General features: G+C 43.1%; 4 protein-coding genes across 6 annotated transcripts; all 4 read right to left on the reverse strand.

Moving 5' to 3' along the window:
* Positions 1-589: 589 nt before the first annotated feature.
* On the reverse strand, positions 590-1,654 carry LOC117819946 (gamma-crystallin M3-like). The gene is made up of 3 exons (XM_034693493.1): positions 1,357-1,654; positions 1,011-1,253; positions 590-914 (listed from the first exon to the last, which is right to left on the reverse strand). The coding sequence occupies exons 1-3, from the start codon at positions 1,369-1,371 to the stop codon at positions 642-644; spliced, it is 531 nt and encodes a 176-aa protein (XP_034549384.1). The 5' UTR covers positions 1,372-1,654; the 3' UTR covers positions 590-641.
* Positions 1,655-7,938: 6,284 nt separating this feature from the next.
* On the reverse strand, positions 7,939-9,181 carry LOC117819948 (gamma-crystallin M3-like). The gene is made up of 3 exons (XM_034693496.1): positions 8,666-9,181; positions 8,342-8,584; positions 7,939-8,254 (listed from the first exon to the last, which is right to left on the reverse strand). Exons 1-3 carry the CDS (start codon positions 8,672-8,674, stop codon positions 7,979-7,981), a joined length of 528 nt encoding a protein of 175 aa, XP_034549387.1. The 5' UTR covers positions 8,675-9,181; the 3' UTR covers positions 7,939-7,978.
* Positions 9,182-9,567: 386 nt separating this feature from the next.
* Positions 9,568-10,439, reverse strand: LOC117819950 (gamma-crystallin M3-like). Of its 3 annotated transcripts, none has more exons than XM_034693500.1 (3): positions 10,412-10,439; positions 9,966-10,081; positions 9,568-9,878 (listed from the first exon to the last, which is right to left on the reverse strand). In XM_034693500.1, the coding sequence occupies exons 2-3, from the start codon at positions 10,062-10,064 to the stop codon at positions 9,600-9,602; spliced, it is 378 nt and encodes a 125-aa protein (XP_034549391.1). In that variant the 5' UTR covers positions 10,065-10,081; positions 10,412-10,439; the 3' UTR covers positions 9,568-9,599. The 3 variants fall into 3 exon arrangements, with proteins under 3 accessions (XP_034549391.1, XP_034549389.1, XP_034549390.1); XM_034693498.1 differs by lacking the exon at positions 10,412-10,439 and adding an exon at positions 10,157-10,224; XM_034693499.1 differs by lacking the exon at positions 10,412-10,439 and having other exon boundaries at positions 9,966-10,406.
* A 5,170-nt stretch (positions 10,440-15,609) lies between these two features.
* LOC117819945 (gamma-crystallin M3-like) lies at positions 15,610-16,652 on the reverse strand. The gene is made up of 3 exons (XM_034693492.1): positions 16,363-16,652; positions 16,008-16,250; positions 15,610-15,920 (listed from the first exon to the last, which is right to left on the reverse strand). Exons 1-3 carry the CDS (start codon positions 16,375-16,377, stop codon positions 15,642-15,644), a joined length of 537 nt encoding a protein of 178 aa, XP_034549383.1. The 5' UTR covers positions 16,378-16,652; the 3' UTR covers positions 15,610-15,641.
* Positions 16,653-18,290: the final 1,638 nt, after the last annotated feature.

Here is an 18,290-nt window from a genome sequence, read left to right on the forward strand (position 1 = left end):
AACACAACTCCAGAGACGATGTTGGTCCATCAGCCAACTTGATCAGATGTTTTATGTGGACTGATGGTCGTGCCAGAGACAAGTTCAGGAGTAGGTCAGACAAAACAAAAGCGTTGGGCCTTATACTCCGGCCAATATAAACAAAGCGTTGGTGGGATTAAATATTGAACTCACAGTTGAACCAGGGTGAAAGGTCAAGAGGTTACCTAAACCATTGAACTGGACAGCTATTTGCATGTACTACAGTAGAGTTTTGAAGCATCATTCAGAGTATTGAATGGTGACGTCATGTGTAAGGGTAGTAAGGTTGTGTTTGTTTTTAAACTTGTTGGGTGTGAGCCAGAGAAGAGCCCATTACTTTGTGGCGTTCATCCAAAATTAAAATACCAAGATATCACCAAGCGCCAACAGATTTCCAAACTTAAGCTGGACTACATGTTGTGGCTGATATCTGCTGTATCCCAATGCCCTGCTGGTTAACTCTGGTAGTGTGTGATAAAGTCACTAACAAGCTGTCTCTATGTAAAGATGGAGATGGACACCCACAGATGTTTGCAGTTTGTTTAAAGCAGACTCAATATGCAGAAACTTTTAGTCAAAAAATGTTTATTATTTTCTTATAGATTCATATTCTACAGTTTTTACATGTCCATGATGCGCCTCATGCTCATGAACCTGGTGCCGCTCATGCCCATCTCCCTGAAGCTCCTGTACTCGCCGGGTCTCAGGTACACCATCTTTCCCCTGAACTGGGGCTGCTCGTACATCAGCCAGTGGCCGTCCATCACGTTGCAGGACTGGCAGTCGGACATACGGAGACGGTCCATGATGTTGTCACAGTCGTCCATCAGCTCGTTCATCTGACCGCCGAAGTTCTCCCTCTCGTAGATCTTCATCCTGAACTGACCCCTGTGCTGTTTTTGGGAAGAGACATGAAGGTGTTAGCTCAGTATATGTGGGAGGTCATGTGTGGATTCATCGCAGCTGTAATGGTCATTTTTAAAACCTACCATGGGGATCATACGGCAAGACCTAATGCAGTCCCTCATTCCCATCATGCCCATGTAGTCGGCGTACTCGCCCCTCCTCATGAGAACCTGGTTTCCCATGTAGTTGGGGCGGTCGTACACCATGAAGCAGCCGCTCTCAACCCTGCAGGAGTGGCACCTGCTCAGGTAGGAGGTCATGTCAGAGCAGTCACTCATGCACTCATAGGAACGTCCCTGGAAGTTCCTCTCCTCGTAGAAGATGATCTGCAGAAGGACAAACACAGAGAGTGAGCACTGAGGCCTGGAGAGATAATACAGCAGTGTTAGATAGTGGATTAAAAATAGCTGGAGAGGAAGGTGTGCTTACCTTGCCCATGGTCATGATTGGAGAGTTGGTTCTTCAGAACTGGTTGCTGTGAAACTGATGCTGGTTCTCGTTTTACCGTTACTTTTATACCTGACCGAACCCAAAGAATCTGCGGCTCCCATTGTGTAAAGCCCTGACCCAGCAACATGGTATAGAGGCCTATAGAGTGCTGAGGGGCGTTTGTCTCATGTCCATGTGACTGGATCCCCGAGAAGACTTTAGAATGGATTTTTCCATAGGGAAGTTACAATGCAGAGGAGCGAACAATAGTCCCCTTTACACTTTTAAAAAACACACTGTACGGCCCTCTGCTTCATAAGGGCACAATTTATAGACTGGACTATCCCTGTATGTGACCACATAGTCTGACATGCCTGTATATGATGTACATTCAACCTGCCTTATATGGTACTAATTAAAAGTAAGATGAGAGTGCAGAGGATAAACACACAACCAGTCTGATATCTATCTGTCTTACCCATCATGACTTTACAGTTACACGGTGATATCTACTTTTTATTTCCCTGTAATCATGATTCTTGACTGTAAATATTAAATCTCTCTTCTCTGAGGCTAACTCTTTAAATGTTGAACAGTTTTACAAATGGTACTATATTTCCAATAAATAATTGTTTTTATAAAAGCCTCACAAACAGATGCTTTATAGATATTAATGAGCATAGTTCTACAAATATTTTAGGACCTGTTAATATTAATGTAGAAAAAGCTTGTATATTTTACTCCCTTTTGACTGTATTAGATTTTAAAGCAGGGGCGGACTCAGGATGCTTGAGGGGCAGGGGCAAAACAATTAAAAGGGCACCTCCATTCAAACCTCTTAAACTCACAGTGTAGGGATAATTTAACATTTTGAGTATCGAACACTTAATTCCCTGCAATCTGCTGAATACTAATGTGATCATTTGTTATTGAAAACAAAAATATATTAGTGAATATTTAAAAAAAAACAATGAATTCAACTTCCTGCATGCAGCTAACATTCAAGTAAGATCTGATCGGTTAGAAGTAGATATCATTAAAAACAGACATGACTCTGTAGTGGAAGTCACTGCATTAAAAACAGACATGACTCTGTAGTGGAAGTCACTGCATTAAACACAGACATGAATCTGTAGTGGAAGTCACTGCATTAAACACAGACATGACTCTGTAGTGGAAGTCACTGCATTAAACACAGACATGACTCTGTAGTGGAAGTCACTGCATTAAACACAGACATGACTCTGTAGTGGAAGTCACTGCATTAAACACAGACATGACTGTAGTGGAAGTCACTGCATTAAACACAGACATGACTCTGTAGTGGAAGTCACTGCATTAAACACAGACATGACTCTGTAGTGGAAGTCACTGCATTAAACACAGACATGACTGTAGTGGAAGTCACTGCATTAAAAACAGACATGACTCTGTAGTGGAAGTCACTGCATTAAAAACAGACATGACTCTGTAGTGGAAGTCACTGCATTAAACACAGACATGACTCTGTAGTGGAAGTCACTGCATTAAACACAGACATGACTCTGTAGTGGAAGTCACTGCATTAAACACAGACATGACTGTAGTGGAAGTCACTGCATTAAACACAGACATGACTCTGTAGTGGAAGTCACTGCATTAAACACAGACATGACTCTGTAGTGGAAGTCACTGCATTAAACACAGACATGACTCTGTAGTGGAAGTCACTGCATTAAACACAGACATGACTCTGTAGTGGAAGTCACTGCATCCTCAAATGCAAGTTAAAACTGAACCATGCAAACCATATATAAACCTGATACAGAACCTTGGAGACTTCTCTGGACCTGAGCCGGTTTAAGATGGACTTAGGGGAAGTGGGCAACTGTCCTGTGGTCTGATGAATCAAAATCTAAAATTCTTTTTGGAAATCATGGACATCTACTTTACTTAATTTAAACCAGTTTAGGATAATGTTTAATGTAGCTATTTTAACTTATTAAACACTTAAATGGAAGAAGACCTTCTGGGGGGTTAAAATAAACTCACATACCTTTTAAGAAAACGAAAGATGTGAAATAAGGGTAATTTTCCAACAAGACACTTCATCACAAGAGACCATCAACACATTTGTGTATGTGGTTTCTTTCTTGCATTAGGTGGTGTTTTATCTATTACAGGACATACTAATGCTACTTTCCACAGCTCAGTGGAGGTAAAGACAGAAGCACTTCTCATCGGTTCAAAGGTTCAGAGAGAGATAGTTACCTCTTCACTGAATGCATGTGGACTCTAAAACAAAGCAATGGAGCTATAAATCCAGGAGGCGTTGACGTCGCTCACTTCAGTGGACGGCTGAGGTACCGGTGCTGATGTCCGGCTACTGTGCAATTTGGTTGCTTACTATGTTCAAGGTGAATTTAGGAGCCATGAAAGTAACAGACAGTAACACAACAGAGTTAGACTACAGAACACAAACATGTCTAGTCTGACAATGACTGTCAGAGGAGGTGAGTCACCTCGTGGGTGCTCACAAACCGGAGGGATGTAGGGGAACTTGCAAATGCTAGCTGATTTCAGTAATCCAGTTGTTGGTGTGTTTACCTAACGGACTGCTACAGTCAAAGGATTCGTTCAGTCATGAGATAAAAAACAACTCCACAAATGTTTGCAAATTCTTTATTTTCAAATATTTAATTATCTTCGTCGATGACTGCAATTTGCTGCTTACTTATACGATCATTTTTGCTTCAACAGACCTGAAGATCTTTGTTAATACGTTAGTGAATTTATGAGGAGTCTTGTGACTGAGCCAGATTAAAACTCATGCTGCTAGGTGAACTGTTAGCATAGGAACTAGAATAGTGATAAAGACTGCTGCCAATTCTTCAATCAATCAATCAAGCTTTATTTGTATCGCGCCAAAGCACAACAAACATTATCTCAAGCTGTATCAGCTGGAGTCCAGAACGTCCGCAGCAGGAGGACATCTACGGCAGCTAAGAGGAACCTACGAGACAAGGGAGCTCAGGGACTCCAGAAAGGTCTATGGTTAGTAACTTTAATGGGACAGGAAGAGTTAAAGGAAGTGATGGGGGGGTTGGGGGAAAGAGGATGTTTCATGGCTGTGAACTAAATCTGTCTTCCATCATTTCTGTCTGCGTACAATAGAAGGGTGTATTACGGCCAACTTCCACCAGATCTGTGTCCGGTCTGTCTCCGATCCCTCACACCACCGGATCTGATAGGTTTCTATTCTAGTCAATGTGTTAACTTCTACTGGATCCACTCCATTAAGTCTCGAAGATTAGATTTTCCGAACCTGGGGACGACTTTGGGTATAACGAGCAGGCCTGCATGTTGGAGCGTAGTGTTCTAGAGGGGTAATAGGGCACCAAGAGCTCTTTAAGGTATGAAGGTGTCTGATCATTCAGAGCTTTGGAGGTCAGAAGAAGGATTTTAAATCCTAGTCTAGATTTCATGGGGGGTCAGTGAAGAGAAGCTAACACTGGAGAGATGTGCTCTCTCTTCCTTGTTCTAGTCAGGACTCGAGCTGCAGAGTCTTTAGAGACTCATTAGGGCCGCCTGATGGAAGGAAACTGCAATATCTGAGAGGCAACGAATGCATGGAACAGTTTCTGTGTATCATTTTGAGGCAAAAGGCTGCCCTTGAAATTTGTTGTATGTGGGACTTGAAGCAACCCTAGCCTGACGAGACCTGGACTCCTCTAGACCTCTGAATGTGTGCTGTGATATCTGGCACCAGCAGATCCTTTAAGTCCTTCAAGTGTCAAGGTGGAACCTCCATGGATTAGACTTGGTGGTCCAGCTCATCCCACAGACATGTGATTTGATTGAGATCTGGGATTTGGAGGCCAAGTCACCTTGAACTTGTGATGCTGCACCTCTAGATCCCTCTCATCCATCACTCCGTGGTCTAGTTGTGGTGCTAACAACAGTCGGCATGGGCATCCTGACTGGTCTGCAGCTTCACAGCCCCATACACAACAAACTGTGCCCTGACACCTGGACATTTTGGATTGGATCGCACAGACCAGTCTTTGCTTAATGCATTAGCTTCCTTGGATCTCTTCTGGTAGGTCCTGACCTCCTGCAGACCAGGAACCCCCCACAGGAGCTGCAGTTGAGGAGATGCTCTGACTCAGTTCTCTAACCATAACAGTTTGGTCCTTGTTAAAGTCGCTCTCATCCTTACACTCGCTCAATTGGTTCCCTTGCTGCCTGTTATTGTCCACATTCTGACCCCACTAACAAAGGCACAGGCAGGTAACCTTTGACCTCAGACCTGCTCCCAGGCCATCCACCATGGGGCTCTTTTTAAGCCTCTGCTCTGATGGCCTCTTTCCTGCACATCCTTCACCTGAGGTACCTTCCTCAGCCTCTGCCTTGCCTTGAGCCTCTGTGCCTTGCTGGAGGTTGTCTTCCTAAGGGTTTCTCCTCAGCCTGGTCCTGCCTTTGGGTTGTTAGACTGAGCTGTCCCAAAGGCAATCTGCCATAAGGCACCTTTCCAAGCTCCTGCTCTGCTCCAAGGCCATCAGACAGTTCCTTCCAAGCCTTAGTCCTGCTTCCAGACCATCTACCAGAGGATTTCTGCTCTTGTCTACCTCTAGACCATCTGTCTAAGCTTTTCCCAGCTTCTGTCCTCTCTCCATGCCTTCTGCTTCAAGTCTTCTGCACAATTTCTGCCAATCCTTGGCTCCCAGCTCCCCTTGTACCCACTACTCTTGGTGACCTGATTGGGTCTCGGTGACACATCTGGTATCTGTCCATGGAGAGGAAGTTGTTCCAATCTTTTGTAACTGTAAGATTATGTTTTGGGCATTTTAGCACCCATCATCACCTTCAGTTCTGTGTCTGCCTCTCTTCATTACAACACTTCCCCTCCAGCCTTTATTTCCTGCCTGCTTGATGCTGTGCTTCTCTCTTAACTTCTTGTTTATACCTTGGAAGTCTTACTTCTGCAACACTTGCATGACCTTTCCAGTGCTCTTTTTCCTCAGGTGTCTTCAGTCCTTGCAACAAGTGTCCCAGTTCCATGACCTATGATATGGTAACCTAGCTAATGAATCTCATTGCTTCCTGCTTCTCTACAGTGCAGATGCACAATGCTCTTTGCATTGCTTGATTCCTTTTTGTTGACATCCCTTTTATTTGTACTTAGTGTAACAGACAGTGGATCTTTTCACTTTTAGAAATCATTTGGACAGAAATTAGGAGGCCAACTGCCTCACTTCCATTTATTTCAACCAGTTACCTGGGGGTTACCTGGGATTTGTTGTAGAACTGGAGGATCCAGCGAGCCCCAGGAACGCAAATAGTAAAGGCAACATGATTTTAAGGAATGCACTTTGGTCACAGCTTCCAAATCCTGCAAAGGGCTTTACAGATTCATCGTGCCAGAACTGTTGAAATACTTATAGGGGGGATTTCTGTACTTCAGACAAGGACAGGGCACAAGACACTTCTTGGAACACCCAGTAGTGAGATAGGTAAGTCACTGAAATTACCACCTGGATGAATCAGTGGGGCTTGATCAGGCTGATGCCAACTTTCGTACACCTGATGCTAAAACAAATATCCACTGTCTGAACCAAGTTTGAATAAGCATGAAAGCACTGTTAGGAATAGAGTTCGATCTGATTCATGAAAGTAAGCGTGAAGTTAACCGTGGCACACAGGAAGAGCACAAGGCTGAAAGAGATCCAGAATCTGCGACGAGATGATGAAAGAAATCCACACACTGTTTGTTGGAGATGGTGTGATCAGTGCCTCAGGGATGAGAGGATTACTTCACACAGATCTTCAAGTACCACAGCCCCTGATATCACAAGTCTGCTCCCTACGATCAAGTCTAACCATCCAGGAGTCAAACTGTTCATGTTGCATGAGGGCGCTGTCACCAGTGCCTTCACCTTTTCAGTGGGGATTGCATCAACGAGTCAGGAGCTTGGACATGTGGCAGTCTTGGTTTCTGATGGAGGCAATCTTGTTACAAGTCACTGACCAGGCACCTACATGCACGTGTAGCTAACCCGGCTCTGAGATGTGTTTTTATAGCTCCTCAAGTTACAAGTCGGACTGTGAACGATGGAAAGCGCCTGGAAGAGGAAGTCCTGACAAGAAGACGTGAAAACTGGCAGCCGCTTGTCAGTTACTCCTGGTGGAGCAACGAGGTCATTACACATTACAGAATGAGCCTGATGGTGGCGCTGGATAAAATATCAAAGGGTTACTAATTAAAGGGTTGTGATTATGCAGACTGGATCAAGTAGAGCTGTTCACTGGATGACAAACTGAAATGTCCGTCTCAGTTTTGTGCATTCTTTTTGTCTGTCATGCTGTGTGTATCTCTTTGTAGCTGATGGGTTTTCCAGCAGGTGTTCCAGGAAGATGTGTTGCTAAAGTTGAATACCGACCACAGGCCAGTGAGAATAAGGGAGCCATGACTCTGGCGGCCATCATGGTTCAGGATTTGAAACCCTTTTTGTTCGACAGCTGCTTTCCAAAATGTTAAATGTTTCCAATTAGTGAACCTTTGCATTTCTGAAAGTGATAAACATTAATTCAGTGACATCATAATTTAGAAAGTTATATCATTTATTGAAGTTAAAATGTACAATTAGCACATGTCCATGATGCGCCTCATGCTCATGATCCTAGACAGGCTCATGCTCATCTCCCTGAGGCTCCTGTGCTCGCCGGGTCTCAGGTACACCATCTTGCCCCTGAACTGGGGCTGCTCGTACATCAGCCAGTGGCCGTCCATCACGTTGCAGGACTGGCAGTCGGACATACGGAGACGCTCCATGATGTTGTCACAGTCGTCCATCAGCTCGTTCATCTGACCGCTGAAGTTCTCCCTCTCGAAGATCCTGATCTTGAACTGGCCCCTGTGCTGTGATTCAAGAGAGAGAGAGAGGTGTTATGATGTGAAGTGTTTTTTTGAATCAGATGTTCCTCTTTGCATCGCTGTGATACCTACCATGGGGATCATACGGCAAGACCTGATACCACTGCTCATTCCCATCATGTTCATGTTGTCAGCGGACTCGCCCCTCTTCATGAAGAACTGGTTTCCGATGAAGTTGGGGCGGTCGTACACCATGAAGCAGCCGCTCTCCACCCTGCAGGACTGGCACTTGCTCAGGTAGGAGTTCAGCTCAGAGCAGTCGCTCATGCACTCATAGGAGCGACCCTGGAAGCTCCTCTCCTCATACAGAATGATCTGCAGACAGAATGAAGAGTTTAACAGTCATACTTACAGACTTGTTGGAGATTTACAGCTGATTCATTTCTTTTGTCCTACCTTGCCCATGTTGGTAGTGGTGGTTTCCCAGATCTGATAGAACTGTGAATGAACTGATGCTCTGCCAGTCTAAACAAGTTTCATTTATACCTGGTCAACCACAAAGACTCTGTGCCCCCTCTATTGTTCAAAGTCCTGAGCCAGCACACAGTATAGAAGCCTATAGAGTTTTGAGTTGCTTACTCATTTACTCACTGGACCACTGTCTCTACATAGAATATTCCCTTTGCAGGAACAAAACATATTTGATGCTGTAGTTGTTTTGTTAAATGGCATTATTACAGTAAAATGTACAGTTAACAAAACAGCTGATGGAGGAAGCTGCTTACAACCTCTGCTCCTATTCTGACCCACTCTATGTGTTCACCCTCAAACAGCACGGTTAATCCATAATCATAATCCATCAGAATCACTTTAAAGCACATACTGCTGCTTTACTTTATACACATTTACACAGATTTATACAGATAATAATGACCGGATTATCTTTAATCTGGGGTCTGCTGCAGACGGTTTACAGAGGCTCCTAATGCACGGTCCCAGCCTGTCATGTGGTCCAGAATAAAGATCTAAAACTATAAACACATTAAATATCTGAGATAAGGTGAAGTTAATTTTACGCCCTGTGTAAGATGTAGACATGAAGTTGAATTTGTGATCTATGCTGCAGTTTGCATGGTCTGTTATATATTCTTTATTAAGTGATGTAATAAACACACGACACATGTAGGTGAAAAACTAGAAAAGATCAAATCCCTTCCTCCCAAACATGACCCTCGGTATGTACTGCATGAGTTCTAATCTGTATGTAGCTATCATGCTGTTCTTGTCTGCAGAAGATGTGCTCTCAGCCCACTGCTGATCCTACAAACACTCAGAGAAACCACAGAGAGTCAGGAGAGTGGAGTCTGTTACTTTTTATTTTAGAATGATCTTAGTTACAGGTGTCCATGATGCGCCTCATGCTCTGGACCCTCATGTTGCTGGAGCCGACGTCCCTCAGGCTCCTGTACTCGCCGGGCCTCAGGTAGATCACCCTGCCTCTGAAGTGGGGCTGCTCGTACATCAGCCAGTGGCCGTCCCTCACGTTGCAGGACTGGCAGTCGGACATGCGGTAGCGGTCCTGGATGTTGTCACAGTCCTCGCTCAGCTCCTTCATCTGACCGGCGAAGTTCTCCCTCTCGTAGATCTTCATCCTGTAGGATCCTCTGTGCTGTAGAGAGAACATTCAGAGTACCGTGAGCTCCAGCGTTCAGAGACGTCAGAAAGAGAAGCTACACGCAGAGAGAGGATGTCTTACCATGGGGATCATACGGCAGGAGCGGATGCAGTCGGACATTCCCATCATGTTCATGTAGTCGGCGTACTCGCATCTCCTCAGAAGGTACTGGTTTCCCATGTAGTTGGCATCTAAAACTATAAACACATTAAATATCTGAGAGGCTTCACGAGTAGAGAGATTTAGTGAATATAGTTTTGCGTGTTAATCACAATTTTCATCCTCAAGGCATTCATCATTATTCTGTTAAAGTGAAGTGAAGAACATTTTCTGCACTTGGCAGACTCATCATGTTTTTTAAATATTATTTGAGGGTATTTGATGCTTTTATTTGGAGGATAGGACAGGAGATAGAGTGGGAAGCTGGGAAGATAAAGTCAGGGTAACCGGCACCACAGACTCTTTATTCGTGCTTGCAGCTTGCTTGAGAAGCAAAGGCGTGCAGCATGCTGAGACTGTGCACAAACCTCCTCAGGTTACCAAGAACTTCTTCACGTGTGCAGCTCTGCAAATAAATTCACAAACGTTCAGCTTTTTAACATCTCATTTCTGCAAGAGCTCATAAAATGATGTTTGAATTCAACTTTATTATTATTATGTTACAATGACACTGCTGTGATGTGCAAAAAGATATATTCTCAGGTGTATTTTTTTTTTTGCATTATTGCTTTTAATCGATAGGACAGCTGGAGCGAGACAGGAAGTGTTGGGAGTAGAGAGCATGGGAATGGTTGAGGCTGGGAGTCCAACCTGTGACCTCTGCAACGAGGACTACAGCCTCCGTATACAGGGCGTAGACTTAAGACTGCTAGGCCAATGTTTCCCCCCTCAGATGCATTCTAATGAACGTCTGTTTCATGATGGCTAATTTATTGCATAATATTTGGGCCACTCTGCAAATATTTGTTTGTTGCTGCAGTGTCCGTTCTCTACGCAAAACCAAGTCAGTGTTTTGAGCCGTCAGGGTCCCCACCCTTGGGGATAACTCTTATTTTGTTCGGAGAACTTACAGTTGAAAACAATTCAACTTTTGGAGCCCTGCTGAACTGATCAATGCCTCTTCTCCTTTAATGACCAAACATAATTACAAAGATAAGGTCAGGGCTTGGTCCTCTGATGTCATCGTTTGCACCCATACTTCCAGATCTGGAGCTGCTGCTAATGCCCGGACATGATTCCCTTCCATGTGTTACATTTTCTTTGCAAAATGTTCCTGAACTAAAGCAAATATTTATCACACAGAGCAATGTGGAACAGACTTAACGGTCATTACAAGAAGTAGCCGGTAAGAGGCGCTCTGAAATTGAGGTTGTAGGTGATGTCATATTATTCGTGGCTAGCTCAGCTTCTCCTGATGAGTATATATATATATATATATACAGGACTGTCTCAGAAAATTAGAATATTGTGATAAACTTCTTTATTTTCTGTAATGCAATTAAAAAAACAAAAATGTCATACATTCTGGATTCATTACAAATCAACTGAAATATTGCAAGCCTTTTATTATTTTAATATTGCTGATTATGGCATACAGCTTAAGAAAACTCAAATATTCCTATCTCAAAATATTAGAATATCATGAAAAAGTATACTAGTAGGCTATTCAACTAATCACTTGAATCGTCTAATTAACTCGAAACACCTGCAAGGGTTTCCTGAGCCTTGAAAAACACTCAGCTTGGTTCAGTAAACTAAATCACAAGTATGGGGAAGACTACTGATCTGACTGCTGTCCAGAGGACCATCATTGTCACCCTCCATCAGGAGGGTAAGACACAAAAAGAAATTTCTCAAAGAGCAGGCTGTTCACAGAGTGCAGTTTCAAAGCACATTCACAAAAAGTCTGTTGGAAGGGGAAAATGTGGCAGGAAACGCTGCACAACCAAGAGAGATGACCGCAGCCTTAACAGCATTGTGAAGAAGAGCCGCTTCCAGAATTTGGGGGATCTTCAAAGACAGTGGACTGAAGCTGGAGTCCAGGTATCAAAAGCCACTGTTCACAGACGTGTCCGGGAAATGGGCTACAATAGCCGTATTCCCATGGTCAAGCCACTTCTGAACTCAAGACAACGGAAGAAGCGTCTGACTTGGGCTATGGAAAAGAAGCACTGGACAGTTGCAGAGTGGTCCAAAGTCCTCTTTTCAGATGAAAGCAAGTTTTGTATTTCATTTGGAAGTCAAGGCGCCAGAGTCTGGAGAAAGGCTGGAGAGGAGCAAAATCCAAGTTGCTTGAAATACAGTGTGAAGTTCCCACAGTCAGCGATGGTTTGGGGAGCCATGTCAGCTGCTGGTGTTGGTCCACTGTGTTTCATCAAGTCCAGAGTAAATGCAGCTGTGTACCAAGAGATTTTAGAGCACTACATGCTTCCGTCTGCAGAAAAGCTCTATGGAGATGATGAATTCATTTTCCAGCATGATCTGGCACCTGCCCACAGTGCCAAAACCACCAGTAACTGGTGTACTGACCATGGCATTGCTGTCCTCGATTGGCCTGCCAATTCCCCTGACCTGAACCCCATTGAGAATTTGTGGGGTATTTTGAAGAAGAAGCTCAAAGACACCAGACCCAACAATGCAAATGAGCTAAAGGCCGCTATTGAAGCATCCTGGGCATCCATAACACCTCAGCAATGCCACAGGCTGATTGCCTCCATGCCACGCCGCATTGATGCAGTAATCCGTGCAAAAGGATTCCCAACCAAGTACTGAGTGCATTAATGGACATTTTCAAATGTTTGATTTTGTTTTGCTGTTATACTTTTTTTTTTACTTGGTCTGAGGAAATATTCTAATATTTTGAGATAGGAATATTTGAGTTTTCTTAAGCTGTATGCCATAATCAGCAATATTAAAATAATAAAAGGCTTGCAATATTTCAGTTGATTTGTAATGAATCCAGAATGTATGACATTTTTGTTTTTTTAATTGCATTACAGAAAATAAAGAAGTTTATCAGAATATTCTAATTTTCTGAGACAGTCCTGTATATGTATATATATATATATATATATATATATATATATATATATATTTTAACCTTTATTTAACCAGATGAGACCCATTGCGATCAAGACCTCATTTACAAGGACGACCTGGCCAAGAGGTCAGCAGCACATGTCAAAATAAATAGCACAACTCGACAGCATGGAGCATATGTACAGACAGTATGTAGAAACAATCAATCATTTAAAAGTGCAACTCATTTGCAAATAAAGGCAGCATTTAAAAACACAGGCACTGTTCTGGGGTCTGTCTTTCATTTACGATGGAGCCACAGGCGTCTAGTGAGATAAGATCTGACAGATTCAAGTCCTTCTGGAGTTTATTCCAAGCAGTAGGAGCAGCAGCACTAAATGCTCTCTAACCGAGCGCTGTCCGAACACGGGAACACACATCAGTAAGGTGTTGCAGGAACATGTTATATCATGTGTTCAGGCATCCACTGGACATGTTGGCCGGGTCAAGGAGTTTCTCAAACAGACAATTTCCCCAAAAGTCACAACAACAACCTCCAGAACTGTTCCCACATCTTCATTTTTCTCACACATCCACCGGAGCTGCAGACCTCCGGGACACTTCCTCTCTCAGAGCAAACACATTTCACTGACAAGGACCACACCATCAACAGGATGTCATTTACAGAGATTTATTGACTTCATGGGAATAGTGATTCTGAATTTGACATTGAACTTCTTGTCGTTGCTGGTTTGAGGAAGCTTGAGGGGATCCGTCGTAGCTCCCGGGTACAGCCAACCTTTAAGAGCCCTGTGCACTGAAGGAAAGGAAGAAAAGGGGAGGGAGGGCGGGGTGTGGAATCTGAGAAGGAAGGGGAGGAGAGGGATAGATCTGAATTTAAAAAGAGCGTGGTTGAGGTGTGGTCCTGCTCCTGAAACTCTGCTATACAGCCCCACGAAACAGGAGGTCAAAGGTCATTAGGAGCAGAGGAGAACGTCTTGTTTGGGGATCTCAGACTGGCATTTGGCTCTTTGCAGATGATGTGGATCAGTTGGTGTTGTTTTACTGTGGCCTGCAGCAGGTACTGGTGATGAGTGTGAGATTAAATGTAGTGCCTCCAAATCTGAGACCAGGGCTCTCTGCTTCAGTGTCGTTGACTGGGATTCAGCCGCAGCTTGAAGGAAGAGATTTCAAGTATCTCTGAGCCTTGGAGTCTGATCTCTGTAGCTGCCCTCATCCATGTTTAGGAGTTTATTGATGTCTTTAATTTAATGATTGAACAGATACATCCATCCATCCGCACCTTTATCTGTCACTGTAACACAATGAAAACTGATGTTAAAACATGAACCCAGCTTCTGCAATCATTAACCAGACCACATGTTTAACTCTTCCATCCTTACATGTCTAAGTGATCATCCCAGAGACCAAAGTTTGAGCATCAATCAAAGGAAGTATGAAGAGGTTAAATTATAGTTTCACCGGGGTCATCCCTGTGTTCCCACAGCTCTAAGACATTTTCAGGATCAGGTTTTGTATTCCTACATTTCCCTTCAATTTAAGCCCAATCCTCACACAAGATATTTTGGAAGCACTTTTAAGTAAATGAATGAATGAATGAATGAATGAATGAATGAATGAGTAATTTTATTTCAATCAGCAGCAGAAATCATCACAATCATTACAAGAGAAAATGAAGTATGCTGATTGAAAAGGGTTTTGGCTGAAGCAGAGCTTCTAGATGTTGAAATGTGGGAACAAAGGCACGCTCCCGTTTCACCAATGCACCAACCATCTTTCTCCAAATACTGAACTCCTTACTGTAAGATCAGGGCGTAAAATTAACACAGCCATGCGCCAATGGCGGGTAAAAAATGAGTTTGGCGTGTAAAACAAAAACACACACCTGCCAGTGGCCGATGGAACATGATGTATTGCATGTGAGGTTTTGTTTTCATCCTCGCTGCACTTGTGTTGTGATTTTGGTACGTCGGGAGCGGCGTGACGTCAGCTACTGGAGTTCTATTCATTCCCTTTGCTTGAAGAAGCACAGCGGGAAGAGTGTTTGGAGGAAGCACAAACAAAAAGGATGAGCAAAGAGGAGACGATCAAGTTAAAGACGTTCCTGTTAAAGCTGTGAGACAGATCTCACTCAGTCAATGTGAAAGGTTGCACTTTTGAATATTTCTAATACTTGATGATGCAGCAGTCACCTTAAAATGAAGTATAACCTAATAAAACAGCAATAATCTAATTGTATCTGTACATAACTGTGTTCTTTAAGTGATGGTTAAGTTGGATTTTCATAGTAAAAATATATGCTCATTATTTTAAATCAAATAAGACATGATTTCTTTATTTGGCCGGTGAAACATATTTTTGGCCGGTACATTTTTGGAGGTCAGTAGCCACTGGCAGATGAGGTGAAGTTAATTTTACGCCCTGTGTAAGATGTAGACATGAAGTTGAATTTGTGATCTATGCTGCAGTTTGCATGGTCTGTTATATATTCTTTATTAACACACGACACATGTAGGTGAAAAACTAGAAAAGATCAAATCCCTTCCTCCCAAACATGACCCTCGGTAGTACTGCATGAGTTCTAATCTGTATCTAGCTATCATGCTGTTCTTGTCTGCAGAAGATGTGCTCTCAGCCCACTGCTGATCCTACAAACACTCAGAGAAACCACAGAGAGTCAGGAGACTGGAGTCTGTTACTTTTTATTTTAGAATGATCTTAGTTACAGGTGTCCATGATGCGCCTCATGCTCTGGACCCTCATGTTGCTGGAGCCGACGTCCCTCAGGCTCCTGTACTCGCCGGGCCTCAGGTAGATCACTCTGCCTCTGAAGTGGGGCTGCTCGTACATCAGCCAGTGGCCGTCCATCACGTTGCAGGACTGGCAGTCGGACATGCGGTAGCGGTCCTGGATGTTGTCACAGTCCTCGCTCAGCTCCTTCATCTGACCGGCGAAGTTCTCCCTCTCGTAGATCTTCATCCTGTAGGATCCTCTGTGCTGTAGAGAGAACATTCAGAGTACCGTGAGCTCCAGCGTTCAGAGACGTCAGAAGGAGAAGCTACACGCAGAGAGAGGATGTCTTACCATGGGGATCATACGGCAGGAGCGGATGCAGTCGGACATTCCCATCATGCTCATGTAGTCGGCGTACTCGCCTCTCCTCAGAAGGTACTGGTTTCCCATGTAGTTGGGGCGGTCGTACACCATGCAGCAGCCGCTCTCCACCCTGCAGGAGTGACACCTGCTCAGGAAGGAGGTCAGCTCAGGACAGTCGCTGCTGGTCTCATAATGACGACCCTGGAAGTTCCTGTCCTCGTAGAAGATGATCTGAAACACAACAAGGCCTCATGAGCACACCTCCTCATGAGCACACCTTCAAAGAGCTTTTCAAACATGAAATCCATTTGTGTTATCCTGATGGATCAGTCCTGATACCTACCCTGCCCATGTTCATGATTGTGCTTGTTCTTCAGGGCTGAGTTGTGCCTGCTGTGTGGTGCCATCGGTGGTAACGGTTACTTTTATACTACCTCAATGTGAAAAAAGTATGTAGGGCTTCTATTGTGCAAAGCCCTGAGCCAGCAACATGCCATAGAAGCCTACTGAGCAGTCAGGGCGCTAAAGGGTTATTATCTAGCACTATACCACTGTGGTGGCAATGCATGTACTGTATACATGCAGCATTGTTGTCCCACAGAAAGACAATAATGGGAAGCTTCCAACTGTAATATGACCTCCAGCCTGACCCCTCAGAGAGCTTGATGATCCACTTACTGAGGTGGAAAGAGATGAAACCTGTTCGTGTTTCACTTTGTGAAAAACTCTGAAATATGTTTTAAAATGAAAGAAACCATGACGCTGAATGTTAAGACGTGTTCATACAGGGTTGAAGACAAATCTGTTAACCCTCCTGTTATGTTCCTTTCTCAGGAACAGAAATTTCACTTGGGGCATATTTCATTATCTAAAAGTGTCAGAACCCAAAAAAATCCAATACAGATTTTTTCAATCTCATTGTAATCACCATTACTAACCATTTAAATCAATATTTAGTGCAATGGTGTTCTTTAAACCTCACAGATCATGCTTTAATGAGGATGTCTCACTTTTTTAAATGTACATTGGAAAGACTTAAATATAAATCGAAGTTTTACATGACACAGATTTTTGTTTTTTCTGAAGTGATGTTGATAAATTAACACGAGACACCTCTTCTGTCACATGCTGCCCAGATGTTTAGGCTGTTAGCTGGTTTGGAGGCATATATTACCTAAAATGTGAAATGAACCATTTTCATATCACATGTTGATTTGACCTATTAAGCCAAGCTGGGTCAAAAATTGTTAATTCGACCCGCAACATAACAGAAGGGTTAATGCTGGACTGAGCATGGATGAAGGGATCAGATGTGAATAAATCACACTATATTTAGATCATGCTTCAGCCTTCATCTTCTATCAGAGAGGCCTTAATGTGAAATAACTAAACCAAGGTTGCAGTTTGAAGTGTGGGAACTGAACAGTCATGTCGTCCATTTTTATTTGTGTCTCATAAATCACAGCTCTTATGTCATTAGGAGTTGGAGGATGTCATCACTTTAATATCAGATCAGTTGATGGGTTACTTTTTTGCTTGCACACTTTGGTTCAGCTTGATTTGGTGCAAACCGTAGCACCTTAAATCATGCAAACATCATTTTAGAAAACTGTTCGAACCACATTTTAAGACGTTTTGAGGGTTTGACTTTGGACAAAGTGGAACACACAGGAGCAACACGTCTGCAGGTCATGTATGAAGAGTATGGATGTCTGTGTGAGCTCCTCTGCTCTTATAGATGTTATCCTCCTTGGTTTAGTCTCTCCAACAGATTCAGATAAGATAACACTTTATTGATCCCCGTGGGAAATATGGTTGTTGCAGAAACACAGACACAGAAGCAAGAGTAGTACAGAATGATAATAATGATGATGATGATGATGATGATGGCGCCCAAGGAGAGAAAAAATAAAGTAGAATAGTTAAATAATTAAATTAAATTAAATGAGATGAATACATTCAATACAACAAAATGAAATAGAATAAAAATAGAAAAATAAAAGAAGAAGATAATTTTAAAAAAAATATTTACAAATGTTACACATGGCGGCAGAAATCAAAAATGGCGTCTGCTGTTACGTGAGAGCTGGTGAGAGTTATTTCTGTCGAGGCTTCCTCGCTCAGTGAACTGTGTATTTATTCTTATTGTATTTATAATTTATTTTCAAGGACCATGCATATTAATGAGCTTTTCTGTCAATATGACTAATGTCCATCTGCAGTCCGTTGCCAAGAAGAAAACACATTAATTAGAGTCGTAATAAAAACCTT

Source organism: Notolabrus celidotus, chromosome 10, assembly GCF_009762535.1.
Source record: "Notolabrus celidotus isolate fNotCel1 chromosome 10, fNotCel1.pri, whole genome shotgun sequence".
NCBI lineage: Eukaryota > Metazoa > Chordata > Actinopteri > Labriformes > Labridae > Notolabrus > Notolabrus celidotus.